Source organism: Schistocerca cancellata, chromosome 1, assembly GCF_023864275.1.
Source record: "Schistocerca cancellata isolate TAMUIC-IGC-003103 chromosome 1, iqSchCanc2.1, whole genome shotgun sequence".
NCBI lineage: Eukaryota > Metazoa > Arthropoda > Insecta > Orthoptera > Acrididae > Schistocerca > Schistocerca cancellata.
In genome coordinates this window covers 484,440,563-484,460,915 of record NC_064626.1, presented here as the reverse complement: position 1 = coordinate 484,460,915, position 20,353 = coordinate 484,440,563, and the positions used below count along the sequence as shown (strand labels likewise).

At 37.2% G+C, this 20,353-nt stretch overlaps 1 protein-coding gene across 1 annotated transcript in view; it reads left to right on the top strand.

Annotated features, from left to right (window-relative positions):
- LOC126185676 (uncharacterized) overlaps nt 1–20,353 on the top strand; it is a 132,537-nt gene that overhangs the window by 95,429 nt on the left and 16,755 nt on the right. The window contains exons 6-8 of the mRNA XM_049928152.1: nt 2,166–2,266; nt 4,669–4,734; nt 4,816–5,199. Coding sequence (XP_049784109.1) covers nt 2,166–2,266; nt 4,669–4,734; nt 4,816–5,199 — 551 coding nt within the window. The remainder of the gene's footprint in view (nt 1–2,165; nt 2,267–4,668; nt 4,735–4,815; nt 5,200–20,353) is intronic.

Here is a 20,353-nt window from a genome sequence, read left to right as displayed (position 1 = left end):
ATCATAGTAAATCCAGTTTGAATTTTAGAATACTTCAATGAGTCTTCATTAATGTGGTGAAATTAGATGTCATTCATACAGACTATGGGCACAAAATGTTTCCCTGTAGGTTAGGTCAACAGTCTAAATGTCTCACAAAATTTCAAGCAGTTTTAGCAACAGATGTAGAAAATAATTCATTGACTCTGAAGAAACAAAAAATTCTGCAAGTTGGAATGGGATACTCACAAAACTCCTAAAATTTGTGTATAAAAATTTAGGACATGCACTACCTACAGTAATAAACCAATCTTTCGAACATGGGTGTTTTCCAGAGGTGCTAATATAGACAGAAGTAAAAGTATTCTTCGAATATCGGTCAAAAGACGATCTGGAAATTTTTTTCCCATCACTTTTCTTCCAGTCCTGTCGAAAGTATTTGAAAAGCAGCTGCAATTCAGATTTGAAATTTTATTGAAAAATATGATGATGTTTAGAGAAACCAAATTAGCTTCCTGTGGGAAAAAGCGCTATAGGTGCAATGAACAAGTTCTTAGACAATAAAAATAAAGCTGCAGGAAGATTTGTGATCTTACAGAAGTTTTTGATTCAGTAAATGCTATCTGTCTATAAAATTGACGTGTGTTCTTATGGAAACTCGGCGAAAAACACCAAAAGCGTATTTCATAGTTGTCAGTATATATCATAGGAATGACCTTATGGAAAACTCATATGTGAGCGTGCAATACAGTACTTGAACAAAAATCTCGAAGCAACTTTTTTTATGCAGACAGTACTGTTAGAGTAGAGTACACAAGAAAGGGGTAAGAAGCTGTGGCAGCTGAAGTGCTAAAAGGTCATTGAAATAAAGTGACGTGGCAACTGAGGTCAGGTCACACCAGGGTTGTGATATGTAAGAGAATTCTCGTACGCGTACGAGAATTTCGCCATTTGTACGATGTATTTTAAAAATGATTAAAAACTGTTACGAATCCATGCAGTCTCTGTCAATCAACAAATTTCAGGCATGAGAGAGAGAGCGCCAAACTACCGACATGACAAAACGATTAAAGTCGAGAATGAGGCTTAGTTCAAAGCCTGGCCCTGGAAAATGAATTAAATAAGCTAACAATAACGAATCACTTCGCTTTGCATGACATATTTCACTCAGTTCGAATTGTTAAGTTTCAGAAATAGAGCGGCTAACGAATCTCAAAGCACTAAATGGAACTTTAATCTAATATTATTGGAAAGCAATTAACAGTAAACCTAATTACCCTACAATACTGTGGAATTTTTAAGTACAAACGAAAGACATTTCATCAGACAGTATTGTTTCGTCTTCAACAAACGATACTCAACAATGCGTATTTCGCGTATAGTCATTACGGGTAAGTTTAGCTGAATTCATTAACTGTGTAGTTTCTTTTTTTAAGTGTTTCGGGTTACTGTGAGTGGAGAAATGGGAAGTGACAGTGAATATGAAAACACAAGCACGAAATTTTCGTACATGCCGGAGAAAAAACGTCTAAAAAGAGGTGAAATCTCGAAGACAGAACGGCCTGTCCATCCACAACAAAAATTTCGTGATGAGTGGCTACATATGCCAGATTTACATAATTGGCTGGTGCGCGATGCAGATATTGCAATACCAGCATGGTTTCCGAAATCGAGAATATTAAAAACCATTCCAGAAGTAAGAAGCACCTAAACATGGTGCAGTCTGTTACCGTGCGACAGCCTTCAGTTGCTCAATTTGTCACAAACGCACAACCAGGTAAGAGGAAAGTTGCTAAAGCTGAAATCAAATTATTCTTAGCAGAACGTCATGTGGCATTTTTAGCTGCTGACCATTTATCCGGTATATTAAAAGATATTTTTCCAGACTCGGATATTGCAAGGGCAATGACTCTTAAACGGCACAAATCACGTGCCATTGTTTCTAATGTTATTGGGACGTAACACAAAGAAGTGTTGGCGAAAAAACTACAACACGCCAAATTTAGCATAATGACGGACGAGTCCAGCGATATCGGAACTGTGAAAAATTCCTGCGTGGCGATCCGCTTTTATGACAAAGATTCACGTGAGAAATAATAAGAGCTAGTTTTGAAATAATAACCAAGTTAATTCTAAAATAAATTTTCCTGTTAAGTTACCACTTTGTATCACTTCTCCTTTTACAGGTTGTATTGAAGATAAGTTTTGGGAGCTATATAAAGTTTATGAAGATGGAGACTTAGATGTTGAGAAAGCTTCTACTGCAGAAAATCTCTACAATGGTGTAGTAAAAACGTTTCAACAGCGTAACATTCCATTTGCCAATATTATTGGCTTTGGAGCAGATGGTTGCAATACTATGATGGGAGTTCGTAATTCTGTAGCAAGCAGATTCCGAGATAGCTGCCCGGGAATTTTTGTAATGAAGTGTGTTTGTCATTCGGTGCATATATGCGCAAGCAAGGCGTGCAAGAAACTTCCAAGAGCTTGTGAGGACCTCGGAGGAATATTTATGGTTTTTTCAAACTCAGTGCGAAGAGGCAGCCAGAGTTCAAGGAATTTCAGGTATTGTAGCATTTTATATCTCATAGACTTTATTTTACGTCCGACCGTGTGGAAATAGGCTAAACATTATGTTTTATTCCAGGTATTTTTAAACTTCGAACCACACAAATTACTACATCCTTCACAGACACGTTGGCTGTCAATGATCGCGGTTGTTAGGACAGTGCTGGAAAACTAGGATGCTCTAATGCTGTTTTTTTAACCAAAAATGGCTTTCTGAGCGAGTTCTAAGTGCTGCACAAGTTTTTAACTGTTTACATGACTCCTTTGCAAAAATGTATTATATGTTCTTAGAATGGATTCTACCAAAATTTACTACTTTCAACGAGTATTTCCAGTCTAGAGCAGTAGTAATTGTTGACCTTCATGACAAGATTAGAGCTCTCTATACAGAAATACTTCTGTATTTCATGAAACACACTTATGTCACGGGAAAAAATCTCAGTGATGTTGACCCAAAAAATGCAGCTCATCATCTGGAAGATTCACAACAGTATTTGGGTGTGAAAATTCTGAAGAACGTTGGCACACCAGAGATAAAGAATCACCCACATCTTATCAAGGATTTTTATCATCGATGCAGGAACTTTCTTGTGGTAAGTACACTTCGTTTGCCTGAAATCATATATAATTTATGTTTTACTGTTTTCTATACATTTGTGTGTTTATGTGTGGCATACCTAATGAGAGCTATTAATTTTCAAATATTACAGACAGCTTCGTGCCAGATCAAATTACGGTATGATATGGAAGATAAAGTGCTGTCCAAACTAGCAGCACTCAAACTTACAAATGCCCTGCCACAAAGTTTCCAAGATACAACACCTTCACTCATGCCTTTAATGGAACTGTTGCCACGTATAATTCCTCCCTCAGATCTCGATTTAGCACAAACTACAGATGACCAGTGGAGGCGTCTCCCTCTGGTTTTGGCTTGTCTCCCAGACTCACTACAAAACGAACAATCACCGGTTAAAATGTGGAATATATTAAATAACGAATCTGAAGAATTTAAGGAATTGAGCGTTTTCGCTCTCTCAATTTTGAGTTTACCTCGTTCAAATGCAGACTGCGAAAGAGTTTTTTTCTAAGGTATGTAAAGCAATGAAGCTAATAACTAGCTAATAATATGACTTCATACTTGTCATGTTATTGAAGTTTCATGTTCAACTTCAGGTAAACCTCATGAAAACCAAAATTAGGAACAGACTCCAAATCAGTACACTGAATGGAGCACTTCTTGCCTCTGAATGCATTAAAGAACAAACAGGAAACAACGGAACATGTGTAACTTTTGAGCCAACACACGAAATGTACGAGAAAATGACGTCGGACACTCTTTATCAAACAAAACAGGAAGAAGAAGATGTAGACATCGAATTTGTTTCATAATTACAAATTCTTGTTCATAGTTTTATTCATTTGTAAATAAGGTTTTGTAACAATATGTATATATATTTTAAAAACGTTTCATGAGGTTGGTACAAGAATCGCGCTGTCTGGATATCATAACCCTGGGTCACACGCAGTTGAGGTCAGGCCACCTAGTGCAAACGTCAGATCTCCTATAGCAAAGGCCAGGTCGCCTGCAGATGAGGCTGGGATGCCTACAGCAGATGGCCACACACTGGCAGCAGAGGACACCTTATCTGCAGCGGCGGGGAAGACCTCTACAGAGGCTGAGGAAATCTCAACGAGGGCAGTGCTCACCCCACTGGCAGCAGGAGACACTCCGTTGGCGGTGGGGGATACTTCATCGGAAGCAGAGAAAAAACAGTTCGATATCAGATAGCAGCAGTATACCCTTTGCTGGCAACTGTTGACTCAGTCACACCAGTTACTACTGTGGAGAGCGATACACAGCACCAAAAAAGACCTGCAAGTTGCAGGAAACCTGTGGTGCTTAAGCATTTTTGGTACCCTACCTCGAAATAATTCTTTTAATTCTTATTAAATTCTACTAGATGGAAGGACTTTCTTAAAATCCGTTGAATGCCTGCAGGACTGTAACTCACATCGTAGTGTTTTTTTCTGTTTTTTCTCTGCTCACCATGGTCGGTCTGTTTAAGTTTAGTATTGAGCTCGCTGAGATTGTATTAACAAAGTCAAAGATAATAATTTGTACTCGGACTCGGATGTCATTTGAGAAGTAAAGGAAAGCATCCTGATTGTGTTTCTGCTCAATTGGCGGTATGTTTATATTTTGTGTTCTGCGGTACGTAGGATATAGGTGTTTTTTTCCCTATACGAAAAGCTTTTTGTCCTCTTCAGATGGTGGAAGAAAATAGTAACGTTGTTGGGAAACCATCCACAGAAGTGCCAAGGAAAAGTAAATGTTTCGTTTGCGATGTGATTATTTCTGATGGCGGTGTATGGTTAATGGAATTACTGTCTGTCAACGCTAATCTCCTGGAAAACATTGGCAGTCTCATGGGCGACGGTGCTTTTGTTATTGTATCATGGAATGACATTGTGTGCAACGCATGCTCTTTGTTGCTGAAGTATTTTACAAAGTTAGAAAGAGATCTTATGATTTTGAAAAAAGTTTTGCGCTATTACCTTAAGGTTAAGTACCGCTTAGAAGACGATGGGTTGGACACAAATACTACGATTAGCCGGCAAGACATTGACTATATTGCTGAATGCTCATCGCAGGTAAATAGATTTTGATTCTTTGAACCTTACCCATTTGCAACCTGTAATGTACTGACATAAGTTCAAGTAAGCGCTTAAAAATAAGAGAATAAACGAAAGTACTCATTTTTATCCTAATAAATGAATAAATTTATATTTTCATCTTCAAAATTTTAGTAAAATTGCAACTTTTTTTCGTTACATAAGAAGAAGTATCACATTTTTCTTTTGAGTGGATGTTTTTACCATGATGGTTTCCACTATCCTTGAACTGCGGGATGCCTTTTAACTCTAAGAATTCCTTTATTTTCCAGAATGTTTGATTTGTAATGTGTTCATTTTTTATTTGCTTGTTTATTTTGATGAAAACCAAGTTTATAAGAAAGCCTGACTCATCAAAGATGCTCTGTTATTTATGCTGCCGTTATTTAGGAATATTCAGTCATAATTTTTTTTTTCAATATAAATAAATTTGGACACAGCTATAAAACCTTAGCCACATTTATAAAAATATTGAGTTAGTATCTACTAACTCTGTTATGTACACAGAAAACAGTGCTCTGAATGTTGGATTATTCTTTATTGTCATGTTTGTTATATGAAGGTAATTATTAAACATTCAGTATAATCCTTAAATATTATATGTCCTTTTCCAAAATATGATACAGATGATGCCTAAAAGTGATACTCTAAATTTTTTATTGTCCACACCAAATGTGTGCTGCTGATGACAATAATGCAGCAGTAGTTGTGCTGTATTTCTAGCTGTTGTTGGGGACAGGTGATTTACCTGGTGCATTTTCTTCAAATGAAGGTCATAGTTCCTTGACAACATCAATCTTTTCAAGCTACTTCAGTCATTCCTGTGATACTGTAAAAGAAAGGCTTAGAAAGGCTTTTACTTTTGGGTGGTCACCCTTGTAATTTAGATCCCACAGTATTTGAAGAAGCAAAGACGAGAAAGTTGCAGTCATGAAACTGGCACCATACACAGCTGACCAGGTGCAACCTTTAGATATGTGTTGTTTTAAGCCATTGAATGTTCAAGGTAACAAAATATTGATTAGGTGGCAAGGAAACTGATTACGCTGTCTGAATTGGAATGTGTGGGTGTTGTCAAGTTCAGCCAGATACTCTGAAGCCTAAAAACGTGATTTCAGGCTTCAAGAAAAGTGTAGTGTTCATCCAAGTCACAGTGCTTCTGAATGTGATGCCATGTAGCCTTGCAGTGATTGAGGAGTTGAAGCTAATGGTTCTGGAAGAAGTAGTGTAACCTCTGTTGGCAGCAGTGAATCTTCAGCAACTTTTGAGAATTTACTCTTTAAAAAATAAATAAATAAATAAGTGACAAACCTATGACCAAACTTAGTCAGATAGATCCAGTGCCACAGATAAAAATCTCAGAGTACTACAGTAAACTCATGGTAGAAAAAGAAAAACTTCTGACTAAAAAGGAGTAGGCAGGAAGTTGATTCCATGTCTCTTTTGAAGAGTGATGGCAGCCTGTACGATGCTGATTACTTTGAAGAATCCTTTCTGGAGCCTACTGTAATGACTGATCAAGCACATATGGGTGGAGGAGATTGTAATATCCTGGCTAAATTTCAAGGAGAACAGAGAGATTGGTACAGCTGCAGATATGGATGCACCATACTGGAAAATGACCTAGAAATTATATTTGTGACGTCTGTGGACAAGGGTTTGTCAAAAAAGGAATCTGCTTTACATTTAATGATTCTGCTGACATTGATGGGGAAATAAACGGGGAGGGAGGTGACACCATTTTGTGTATCCTTATTTTTGTATTCATGTCAATATATTAAGTATAATAGTAAATAGTTCCTTCCCATTATTTGTTGACTTTTTTAAGAATAGGAAAAAGAAATAAAGAATTTTTTCAGTTGAAACTATATGGTTTCAGAGACTTTTCCAAGTCTCAAACATCTATGACATATATATATATGCAGACCAAAGTTACGAATGAAAATAAGTGCATAAGCTGGGATTCAAATGTGGATCTCATGCTCACTGGGCAGATGTGCTAACCACTGTCATCCTGCTGTAGCAGCTTTGCACAACTGCATGGACTACCCAGTAGTGCCACGGTGCTAGGGTGATGTATTTAGCAGGAGACCTGGGTTCAAATCCTGTCCTTAGTACAAATTTTCATTTGTCGGTTCAGTCTATGTTTATACATCAAAGAAATTTTTGTAGTTCTCTCTGGTGTCCCTTTCATGCCCTAAACATCCTAGAAATATCCACCACAGAATAATCCCAGTTACACAAATGTCTCATTTTCTCAGTTCTGTATCTCATTTTAAGATCTCAATACTCCATCTTCTATGTACATAAGAGTATCAGTGTGTGCCGTCAACCAGGGGAATTCTGACCCTCTGGGGATAACTCTGACCCCAAGATCAGTTTCACCCTTTCCTTTACATTTCAGGATAAACTTATATATCTTCTTGAAAATAAAAATTATTGTACAATACAAAGGAGTTTGTTGATTTGAATTCGCACACTTTAAAATAAAATTTAAAAAAATACTATGGTTCAAAAAAATTTTTTAAGTAAGCCCTACATATCTGCGTATAAATTGAATTGGGAAATCTTTCTTGGCCCAGAAGAAGTAGTTAATCCTATCATCATCAGGTTCTTATATGTTCAAATCCTCACATTTTTATGAAGTTGTCTGATCTTGTTAACCATACAATAATTTTAACAATTCAACTTTCTTTAAAGGAGGGTGACACTGGTCAGCTAACTTTTTTCCCCTCAAGATAACATTGGCCGCCTAAACATTATCACCAAATTTCCATTAATCCAAGTGTATTTGCCCAAGTATGGCAGAAAACAGAAGTATAATTTATGATCATTGTTTACAAAATTAAGAATGGGGCAACAATGACTTTAAATTCATAGTTAAACAGTTTCTTTTGTTACAGTTTTTCTAGTTATTGCAGTAGTTTTAGCTTGAGATTGATGTTTCATTTTAACTGTAAAGAATGGACACAATAGGCTATAGTTCCATAAACAGTGAAGTTAAAGAATAAAGTGTCAGTTTGCATACATAAACTAAAGCCCTAACTAAATTAAAAATTGAATTGCAGTGCCTAGAACTTATCAGTGGTCTCCAGGCACAAGACGGTACCTAGAGGTGGATAAGAAAACGTTGGAAGAAGTGATCTTGTTAATTGAAAATAGTCAAGAGACTTGGTATATCAGTAAACCCCAGTGAAAACCAGTTCAGGAAAAGTAGAACAATTAAGGTAGGAAATAAAAATGCACTAATATCAGCAATAGAACCCATATTAGCAGACTCTGTTGCTGCTACTGATGATAGGGTGTTTCCACTACATATTACAGGTATTAAGAAGTTAACATTCTTAGGCCTACTCAGACAGCTGACTGTGTGCGGCGTGCACACGAGTTTTTTTTTTTTTTAGGTTAGGCGACTCTCCATCAATTCCAGATAACAACAGCTGTATGAAGCCCAGAAGTATCAGTGTAAATATGAAAGAAACCAGAATGAGATTTTCACTCTGCAGTGGAATGTGCGCTGATATGAAACTTCCTGGCAGATTAAAACTGTGTGCCCGACCGAGACTCGAACTCGGGACCTTTGCCTTTCGCGGGCAAGTGCTCTACCATCTGAGCTACCGAAGCACGACTCACGCCCAGTCCTCACAGTTTGGAAGGTAGGAGACGAGATACTGGCAGAAGTAAAGCTGTGAGGACCGGGCGTGTGTCGTGCTTCGGTAGCTCAGATAGTAGAGCACTTGCCCGCGAAAGGCAAAGGTCCCGAGTTCGAGTCTCGGTCAGGCACACAGTTTTAATATGAAAGAAACGTCTTGTAAGAGTTTTAAAATCCTAATGGTAAACTGCCAAAGCATTTGCAACAAAGTTCCAGACGTTGAAGTGCTCATGAAGACGAGTGAACCTCACATAATCCTGTGTATAAAAAGCTGGTTGAAAATTGAAATTGATATTTGGGAAATTTTAAGTGTATGTCAAAAGGATAGGAAAATTGGAAATGGACGAAGTGTCTTTGTCGCAGTACACAAGAAACTCGGATCCACTGGGGTAGACATTGAGGATGCATGTGAAATTGTTTGGGTGAGACTCAGTATCAGGGGTGGGAGTAAAATGAGAATTGGATCCTTCTATCGCCCACCAGACTCTTCTTCTGATGTAACTGAAAAATTTAGAGGAAACCTCAGTTCACTGTATGTAAATTCTCCAAACATACTGTAATCATCAGTGGAGACTTTAATCATACAATAATTAATTGGAAAAATTACAGTTTTGTTAGTGGTGGATGTGATAAGGCATTTTGTGAAACTTTACTAAATGTCTTCTCTGGAAACTGTCGAACAGACAGTTAGGAACCCCACTTATGAGGGAAATATGTTGGATCTAATGGCATCAAATAGACCTGACCTCTTTGAGGATGTCCATACTGAAACTGGTATCAGTGACCATGAGAGTTGTGACAACGATGATTACCAACGTGCAAAGGACAACTAAAACAAGTAGAAAGGTATGTATGTTCAGTAAACTAGATAAAAAAATCATTAGTGTCACATCTTAGTGAAGAACTTGAAACTTTCATCACAGGGCAGGAGCATGTACAGGAACTCTGGCTCAACTGCAAAAGAATATATAATTGATCATGTACTGGACAAATATGTACCCAGTAGAACAGTTCATAATGGGAGGGAACCTCCACGATATAAATTCAGTAAAGAAACAGAGATAACTGCATAATAGATGTAAAACAAAGTGTGGGGCTATAGATAGAGAGATGCTGAATGAAACGTTTTTGGCTGTTAAGAGGGCAATGCGTGATGCCTTCAGTAACTACCATAGCAGAATATTGTCAAGTGATCTTTCACAGAACCCAAAGCTGTTAGTGGCACCAAAGTTAGTGTCCAGTCTCCAGCAAATGAGACAGAACTGAAATTGAGGGTAGCAAAGCTAAAGCTGAAATGCTTAACTCTGTTTTCAAATGTTTCTTTACAGAGGAAAATATAGGAGAATTGCCCCAGTTTAATCCTTATACCATTGAAAAGATGAATGAAATAGGTATTGGTGTCAGTGGCATTGAGAAACAGCTGAAATCATTAAAATTGAACAAATCTCCAGGCCCCGATGGTATTCCTGTCAGATACTTTACTGAATTTGCAGCTGAGTTAGCCCCTCTTCTAACTATAATCAATCGTACATCTGTCAAACAAAAATATGTGCCCAGTTCTTGGAAAAAAGCACATGTCACACCAGTCTACAGGAAGGCTAGTGGAAATTATTCGCAAAACTACTCTCCAATATCCTTGACATTGATTTGCTGTAGAATCTTAGAACATCATCTGAGCTCAAACATAATGAAGTATCTTGAAAATAATGACCTCCTAAATGCCAACCAGTATGGACTCTGGGCATCAATCATGTGAAATCCAACTCTGCTTTTTCGTAGGACATACTGAAAGCTTTGGATCAAGGCAGTCGTGCAGGTAAAGTATATCTTGGTTGCTGAAAAGCATTTGACTCAAAGCTGCACCAATGCTTACTGTCAAAAGTAAAATCATATGGAGTGTCAAGTGCAATTTGTGACTGGACTGAGAACTTTTTGGTAGGGAGGATGCAGTATGTTATCTTGGGTGGATACTCATTGTCAAAAAAGAAGTAACTTTGGATGTGCCCCAGGGAAGTTTGTTGCAACCCTTGCTGTTCAGGCTGTATCTTAATTAATAACCTTGCAACAGTATTAATAGTTTTTGCAGAAGATGGAGTTATCTATAATGAAGTACTGTCTGAAAGAAGCTGCATAAATACTCGGTCGGATCTTGATAAGATTTCAAAGCGGTACAAAGATTGGCAATTTGTTTCAAATGTAGTGTTGTGCTCTTTGCAAAATGAAAAAAAAATGTTATATTGTATGATTATAATATCAGTGAGTCATTGTTGGCATCGGTTGACTCATACAAATACCTGGGTGTAACCCTTTGTAGGGATATGAAGTGGATTGATCACATAGGCTCAGTTGTTGGTAAAGCAGATGGTTGACTTCAGTTTATTGGTAGAATACTGGAGAAGTGCAGTCAGTCTACAAAGGTGATTGCTTACAAGTCACTCGTGCGACCAGTTCTAAAATATTGCTCAAGTGTGTGAGACCAGTACCAAATAGGACTAACGGGGGATATTGAACATATATAGAGAAGGGCAATGTGAGTGGTCACAGTTCCGTTTGATCCATGGGAGAGTGTGACAGTGATAGTAAAGGAACAAAATGAGCAATCCAACGTTCTCAACAGTACTAAAGGCAATGTTTCCAACCCTTCATAACAAACTCATAAATTGTCTAGCGGATGAGATTAAGATGAATCTCCAAAATGAGTTCATGGCATGTGGAATATTGCCACTCTAAAAAGTAGCTGTACTCTTTAAACTTCCTGGTGAACAGGATACGGAAGAAAAAAAGGAAGCTGTAGCTGAATCTCTGGTTTCTTATTTAAAGTCTATGTAAAAAGAAAAAAAAACCAATATCCCCTTTCAAATACATAAAGAAAGAAAATTTATGTAACCCCCTGGTAAAGCTGTTTTAGCTGTTCATGCATTGAACTTTGGCCCAAAATCACTCAAAAGGTCATCAAATGAAAATGTGTCTGCACTACATAAGAAGTTCATAGTGTCTGCAGGTACAAATGATACAAACGATCCTCAGACTAATTGTTCCAAGTCATCCACAGCTAACGAAGAACTCTGAAAGTCCAAGAAAATCTCTGCCAAAAGTGTAATAATTCTTCATCAGAAGATGAGCTTGGTGTAATGAAACTGCCAGAGATTCTGGAGACTGATGAAAGTGATTTTAATGCTTCAGACTCACTAAGTGTGAGTGTCAAAATCTTTTTCCAAATGACTTTGTTATTGTGAAGTAGTTGGAGTGGGGGGGGGGGGGAAGCAGACTTTTCACTATGTTTATATTAATTAAAAAATTGCAACAAAGGAAAAGATAGCTGAAGTAATGGGGCTTCATACCACTGACTCAATGAAAACTACATAGGTTCCAAAAGAACTTGATATGTTCACTGCCCCATTCTGAGATGTGATTGGCAAGCTGTCTCCACTACAGTTACAGGCTGATGGGTGTAGAATTTAGTATAAATTTCTAGGGAGCCTTTTCGTAATAGGAGTTTAATGTTTTTTGTCAATATAAGTTTTTTGTAAAGAGTTTAAGTAAAGGATTGACAATTATATTCATAGAATTGCATGTTTCTCCGATATCTAGCTTCACTACACTAACATTTATCTGAACGAGTTAATACCAAAACAAATTTGAGGGCCCAGTGCAACCCATTTCACATGGTGACATTGATCCCTTTCAGTTAATATTTTGTCTAACTTAATGAAAAATATAACATACACAGTACACTATGGATTCTTGTATAGATATAATGTATGATAATAAAAATAACTGTAAATAGGAATTGATGTGTGCAAGAAATACTCTACAAAAACTTAAAAAAGGGTTAAATCTTACTAAGGATGACAGTATTATATTTTGGACCATCTGAATCATATTACAGATTTTTAGTCCAAAAAGTGATAGTGTTTTTATTTTTCCTGGTCTACATTTGTAACTTTAAATAATTAAATACAGTGTCATTTTAAAGAAGCTAATACTCCATGACATATACCATTTTTTCAATCAGATACTCTTTTTCTTTGAAGAACACAAACAGATTTTCTGATTTTATATCACATTTAGGGCACTATACTGTACACTTTTTGTTGGCTGTTTTACTTAAAGATAAAATGAAGTAGTGGGAATGGTTGGACATGTGTAACAGTTAGATGTTTAAATTGTTTTCAAAATAATCTGAAACTATTTACTTATGTGAGTAATGTACTGTTTCAATGCTTCCACCAGTGCACAACACACTTCAGAATGTTGCAACTGATTGCTGGCTTTGAAATTTTGAACAGTTGCAGAGGCTGATATGAGCCCACTGAATAAAAATTTTCTGGACTTGTGACTGTGTTATTCCATTGTCACATAGACAGTGTTTTCAGCCACTGCAAGCAGCCTACATCTTCCAGAGGAAATCACTAGCAGCAGCTACTGAAACATTCATCTGTATAACAATGTGGTCCCATACTTGGAGTTGGTTTACTTAGAATGATGATGGCCACAGAAGCCTATATTTGTGTAGGAGACTTCTGTTACTAAAATGTGAAGAGTTCCTGAAATTGCTTTCCAAAAGTGCTGCATCTTTCATTACAGTGTTCAGAAATATTTTATTTATTATTCGAATTTTTTGCATTATTTATGAAATGACATCAGTCATTAGTCCTGTTTCAGCTGACCACTGCAGCCACCTTAATATCAAACACTCAGGATTAAAAAATCTCATGATACTGAAACCATGCATTATGTAATAATACCTGACTCCTATATAGAGCACAATAGAGCCTGATTTTTCCTTGATAGTAGTAATGGAATGGAGTTATACACAGCCTTATGTAGGCAACTGATCAGCTATTTGAATGAGAAATTGCAACTTTACATTGGAAAAGCTGACGTTAAAGGCTGACAAAGTAATGTTCTAATTACTTACTGTACTGAAGTCGAGATCATGTAAGCAGATGGTTGACACAATATTGGTTGGTATGACATAGCTCCTTGGGTCCTTCGGGGACTTTAGTTTGTAATTGAATTATAAGGCAACCATCGGGAACTCCCTCCTCCCCCATCCCCTCCTCTGCCCCCCACCCCCACCCCACCCCACCCCACCCCCCAAAATCACCTAAAAGAAATTACACATGACCTAGTTGCCATGTAGTTTAACTGAAAGGTGCTTTGGTTTGTGCAATGAAAAATGGATATGCACTATCGATAGTCAACAAAGCCAACAATAGATTTAAAGTGTCTAAATATCCAACCCACTATTGGCTATGACCTGTCTATATTTTATCCAGTTCGGTTCGGAGTTGCAATATTTCAGTATTATGCAAGACAGCAGAGTGGTGAGTATCATTACAAATAACATTAAATTTAAATCAGTACATAAAAACACATTTGGATTTACCAGTGCCACTCAAAAAACCCATTGATAAACGAAAATATCTCCCTAATGTTGATAGTTCCATTTCTTTAAACAAATTTGCTGAATATTCTATCATTAGTAGTGCAAATGCCAAAATATCGCCAATCTGGCCACCTGGGCTGTACTCAGTTATAAAAACCAGTTCCATTACGGAACAATGGAGAGCAGTTTGTAGAGAACGGAAAGGGTGTGTGATGGCGACACATTCATTCTATTGTTCGTTTCTAAATTTTTTCAGCAGGCTGCTTGTAGTCATCTGAGCCAACTGTGCCTACCATTCCCGCAACCTCCACACCTCTCTTTCGTACAAAATGTATTTACGCTCTTGTAATACTATAACAGCTGAAGACAGCAGTTCCATGCAAAATTACATCTTAAAAATATGTGTGCATTCATGCACCATGCATACAAAATTAAAAGAAACACATGCAATTTCAGACTACAATCTTTTTTTGTGATGCATTTCGCTTTATTTTAAAACAATATACAACCATCAGTTTTTCTTAATTCTGCTCTGACTGGAATGGCTCTGCATGTTGAGCTGCTGAGCTAGCAATCCCTTAATTTCAGAGACGAAGTGGTTTGAATCCGTGTGCCAGCAACCTTGAAAATGGTTTTTTGTGGTTTCCCGTTTTCAAATTAGGCAAATGCTGAGGTTGGCTCCTTAGTTTATGCTGCAGCCAATTCCATCCAAATACGTATCTTTCCTGACAGATTCCAGTACCCATGAAGATGCAGCCCCCCTGCTTAAATAAAAAGAGCTGAATAAAAGGCAGAGTTCAGTCATATGTTGATTGATATTGACAACCTAGAACATTCACAAATTAATGTTGTATGGTTTATAAAAATAGTGCAGTGGAACCTCGCATAGCAAGCATAATTCATTCCAGAATCTTACTTGTAGTGTGAAACAATTTATCCTATATAAATTAATGTAAAATACAATAATGTGTTTAATGGAGAAAAAGTACTAAAACTTCATCTCATTCATGCCATTTATTCAAAGAAAATTATATGTGTCGTATTATGTGCTTTATTATTTACGATACATAACAAACTCATTTTTACTATGAAGCTGTCTATAGTCATTTGTTTATGCTGATACTACAACACTGGCGAAAATGTGACGTAGCATTATTTCGCCAAATGAATTTGCAGTGCGTGTAGCCATTGCTTTGTTGAGGTTATGATTTTCAATGTATGTTGCAGTCGGTTCCCATGTTTTAAGCATTTCTCTTATTGCACAAGAAGATTTCTGCTGTGCTTTTATCACCTCCTCCTCCTCCTCCTCCTCATCATCATCATCTGAAGAACTCCTCTCCACAACATCCTGCTGTGAAACACCCTGCAACTCCATGAGCTCTTCGCTGGTCATTACTTGGCTATGATCTTGCACAAGCTCATCGATGTCATTGTTATCCACTTCCAGCTGTGTGCTCTTGGCCAAAGACATAATCTCGTTGGCTACAGACTCCATAGATACTGATTCCAATGCCTCAGAGTCACATTTGACAACCCACTCTGGCCATAGCTTCCTCCAAGCAGAAGTGAGAGTTCTCTTGGTAAACCCCTTCCCATGCCCTTTCAATCATCTTGACACAGGCAACAATTTTGAAATGATGTTTCCAAAATTCTCTGAGAGGAGATTGGTAACTTCATTCAACTCAAAGCAATGCTCGAAGAGTGCTTTAGTGTACAGCTTCTTAAAGTTAGAAATAATATACAGGGCCATAGGCTGGAGTAACAGAGTGGTGTTGGGAGGCAAAAATTGGATCTTGATGAACCGAAATTCTCCAAGGTGGTGGTCTTGTAAGCCTGGAGAATGTATAGGAGCATTGTCCATAACAAACAACACCTGGAACGGCAGATTGATCTCGAGCAAATATTTGTGCATCGAAGGGCCAAACACTTCATTGATCCAATCACAAAAAAGGTCATGTGTCACCCAAGTCTTGTTGTTGGACCTCCACACCACATTTAACCTCTTCTGGACATTATGATTTTTGAAGGCTCTTGGAGCTTCTGAATGGCTTGTATTGGCACAGAATAGCAGTGTGAAATGGTCTTTCATTGGCTTGTGACCAGGCAATGCATTTTTCTATACTCTCATAAAGGTAGGGTTTGGCATCTTTTCCCAGAATAGAGCCTTCTCATTACAATTAAAAACCTATGGTGGCAGATAACTATCAGAATCTATCAGCATCTTGAAGTTGCTGATGAAGTTCTGTGCTGCCTTTGTGTTGGAGCTAACAGGCTTCACCGAGTCTGACAATGTCGTGGATGCTGGTCCTCCCCTTAAACTGCTCGAACCACCACACACGGCTTCTCTTAAACACTTCTTCAGTTGCTGATGATGATGGCATCTTCTTGACAAGGTCAGCAAAAATCATTCTCACCTTCTCACAAATGATGTTCTTATTAATAGTGTCACCTTGCAATTTTTTCATTTATCCATATAAGGAGCAACCCTTTGATGTCATCCAGAATACTAAACCGTTGTTGAGATACTCTTGTCAATCCCTTTGTAGCATCTACCTTTTTAATCTTATCCTTATTCTTGAGGATAATGCAAATAGTTGATGTAGACTGATTGTATGTGCATGCTGAATCAGCAACACTCACACCACATTCTTATTTTTCAGTGATTTTACTCTTCATTTCAAAGGTCATTTTGTTTCTCTTATGGTTGTCTTATTGCTGCTTTATCTTCAGGGATATTTCTGTGGAGGTTATTAAAATTCACACATAAAAAAACTCTATGTGAATGCAAGTTAAGAAAAAAGTGTGATAACAAGCTGTGCTAAGATGGTAGCAGAAAGAATGCTAAACCCAGACTGCAGTATGTACTAAAGACATTGTTCATATGCCACTGCCGACAAAGGAAGGCATTCATATTGTTGAACTTTTCCTCTGCCACGTGTGAACAGCTGGTGATGTAACACTAAATCGTCATCACTTGTTAAGCAAGTCATTTGTTTACCATTTGTTTTGCTTGTTGTGCATATTGCACATTATGGGAGGTGCTCGTTAAGTGAGGTTCCACTGTATTGCAATTGATGTAAGTGAATCTGGTGTGTAATACGTGTTTGATCATTGTTAGTAACAAAATGTGTTAAGAAAAAAATCCTTGTTGTATTTTGGTGTGGGGGCTCAAGTCTGCATTTGGAAATTTGCTGCTGCATCAGAGACTTGCTGCAGTGAAATGCTTTACCTCTTGGATACAAATCTGGTGATTTTTCTCAGATGAATTTGATGTCTTAATTTGAAAAACGCAACTCGCAAGTCAGAAGCTTGAAAATTTAAATTAGGAAATTGGGTAGCAGGAGCAAGAGCTCATTGCTGCAGGTTTCTTGGCATTACCTGCTGATTACATTCTCGAGCTTCTATGAAATGATTGTAGAGTCACAAATCACTTGTAAGTTGTTCATGCCTTGTCCCTTCTTGTTTTACATTATCTTACCATATTTTGAAACCTTTCGTCCTTTTGAGGCATGAAGCTCCCCTTCTACAGAGACTGGCCAAACCCCATTCCGGATGCTCTCTTGGTAGGTTGATGACCCTAGTAGTCTTGTGATACTGCGGAATTTAATCACTATCCGTTTTTGACTGTTTCTCTTTATGAAGATGAAGTGACTTCTTTAGTTTCTTCAGACACACCCTCCTCATCAATGTCATGGTGGGCAATTAGTTCATTCTGCACCAGGAGTTGTTTCTCTGCTAGTATTTTGAAAATTATGCGAAATATTTCTTCTCCAATTTCCATGTGTTCTTGTATTATTACTGCAGAAGATTTGGAAGTGATGAGATTATATTGGTGAAGGTTCACTGTTGTAAGCAAGTGCCATTTTTAATTGTTCTTTTGAAACTTCATTGTAAAACTATTCGTCTTTACAATCAGGTACACAATGTCTTGCTGTCAAAATATCAGGCACATCAAAACATATATTTGTAAAACCAGACATCTTGGAGCATTGACTTGTAACTACTTTCGTGGCTAACATACAAATGAAGTATTCTTCATGTCTGTAAATGTTGGTCCCTTTCTCCCTCCACCAACTGAAATTTGTTTGTGCACATACAGCTGTTTCTAATGGGTCGAAACTAGCTGCAGGATTACTGAGAAAATGGTTTTCATAGGATGAGACATGCTATACCTGTAACTATACTGGTAAAAGAGGCTCATGGTGGGTTGAAATGTACCTGTAGGGGTGAATTTTTAAGATGAAGATTATGTCAACAATAAATGATTCCTTAGATACTAATAATCTGCACAATCATAATAAACCTGTTATTAGAATTATGTGGGGTGGGGGTAACAGAATCCTCCACGTGATGAAACCAAGCATTTACTCGGTTGGCTACAGACTCATTGGCTATTAGTGACCACACGCTAGTGTATATATATGCATGCCTAAAACTTTCAAACTCTATTTTCTCAAAAAACAGTTGACAGTGGCACCTTCCTTTTTACACATGTTGAAGTCCTGGCCCTGATCAATATGAACCAAATTGGTGAGGGCAAGTATGTAAAATGTCCTTGGGGGGTGATGGGAGATTGGAGCAGGAGTGTTTTTTAGTTGTTTCCCAAAGTACTAATTTTAGGAAAATTTTAGAATTTTCCCTTCTTGCAGATGATGTAGCATCCCTCTTTGTATTTCTTAAACAGATAAGGAAAATTTGCTGAATTCTTTTTCTTAAATTAGAGCTAAACTGGGCATGTACTGAAGAACGTACTCCTTGAAAAGTATAAAAACTTAACTTCTGTAATATAATGTTATGATTGACTAAATAAATTATCTTTGATAAGTCACAGGGGATCCCAATGGTGATATTTTATCATTTAAAGATTTCGTTACATGCTCAGTAAATGTATAAACAACTGACTCAGTAGAATGGCTCTTTTGAAATGCAAACTGTGGTTGCCTAAGTACGCCATTACTACACATGGGGGTGACAACTCAGTAGTGCATTATCTTCTCATACATTTAAGAAAATGGTGTAAAGAGTGACATTGAGCAGTAGTTATTGATGGCCGTAGAGTCGCCTTTCTTACAGAGAGCTAACAGTATCATAAAAAAAAAAAAAAAAAAAAACAACAACAAACTTTCAAATGTTCAGAATGAACCATATGTTCAAATTAATTTTGTGATGAGAATGTAAAGTGACTCATTGCACATCATTATGATCTATCGTGCAAACATGATACTTACTATCTATTTCAGTCTGTCTGGGAAAATACTCTCAATTAATGATGCATTACATAAGTGGTTAAGAACATTACTTACTATAAGGCTGTAACTTTTTAGAGTTTTATTGGAGATATTATCCACTCCATCTGAACTTTTACATTTTGGAGTTGTGGTGGTCTTCGTGGGTTAATTTTATTTCACTAAATGTCCTTTGTATTGCTACTCTGGTCTGCTGTTTTGCTTTTTGTCCTGAACTGTTTGCACCAGTTTTGTCACTTATTTTAAATAGCAATTTCTGAAAATATTTGCTACACATGAACTGCCTTTTACAGTGATCCCATTCTCTTTATAACAGCCAGTGCCATGTTGTCTGATCTGTCAGGTTCAGGCAAGATGTACAAACTCTTGGATTTTTTTTACTGCAACTTTTTTTGGTATGTTACAATACTTTTATAATATGAGTGAGTGAAAGGATACTTACTTGTTCTGGGTATTTATGCATGTCCATTTTTCATTGTAAAGAGAGACTGATACCTGTAATGAAACAAGGATTCTTTAATGACAACCCATTATGATATTTAATTATCTTTTTAGGAAAACTACTGTCAAAAATGGATACAAACTCATTAAGAAATATGTGTCTTTAGAGTGAGCTTTAGGTTTATTGTAAACCTATGAATTTTTAACATTGTGTAGCCCTGCCAGCAAATGTGATAATTGAACATGTAACACGTCAGCCTCAGTTGCATCTGAGGCTGAGGTGTTACATGTTTATTGTAAACTTCTCTCCAGTCAACATTTTCCAAGCTTTCTGTAAAATCTTCAGTAGTTTTTACGCTTACTGTCTCTACACTACACATGGTCCGAGGTTATGTAATGTAA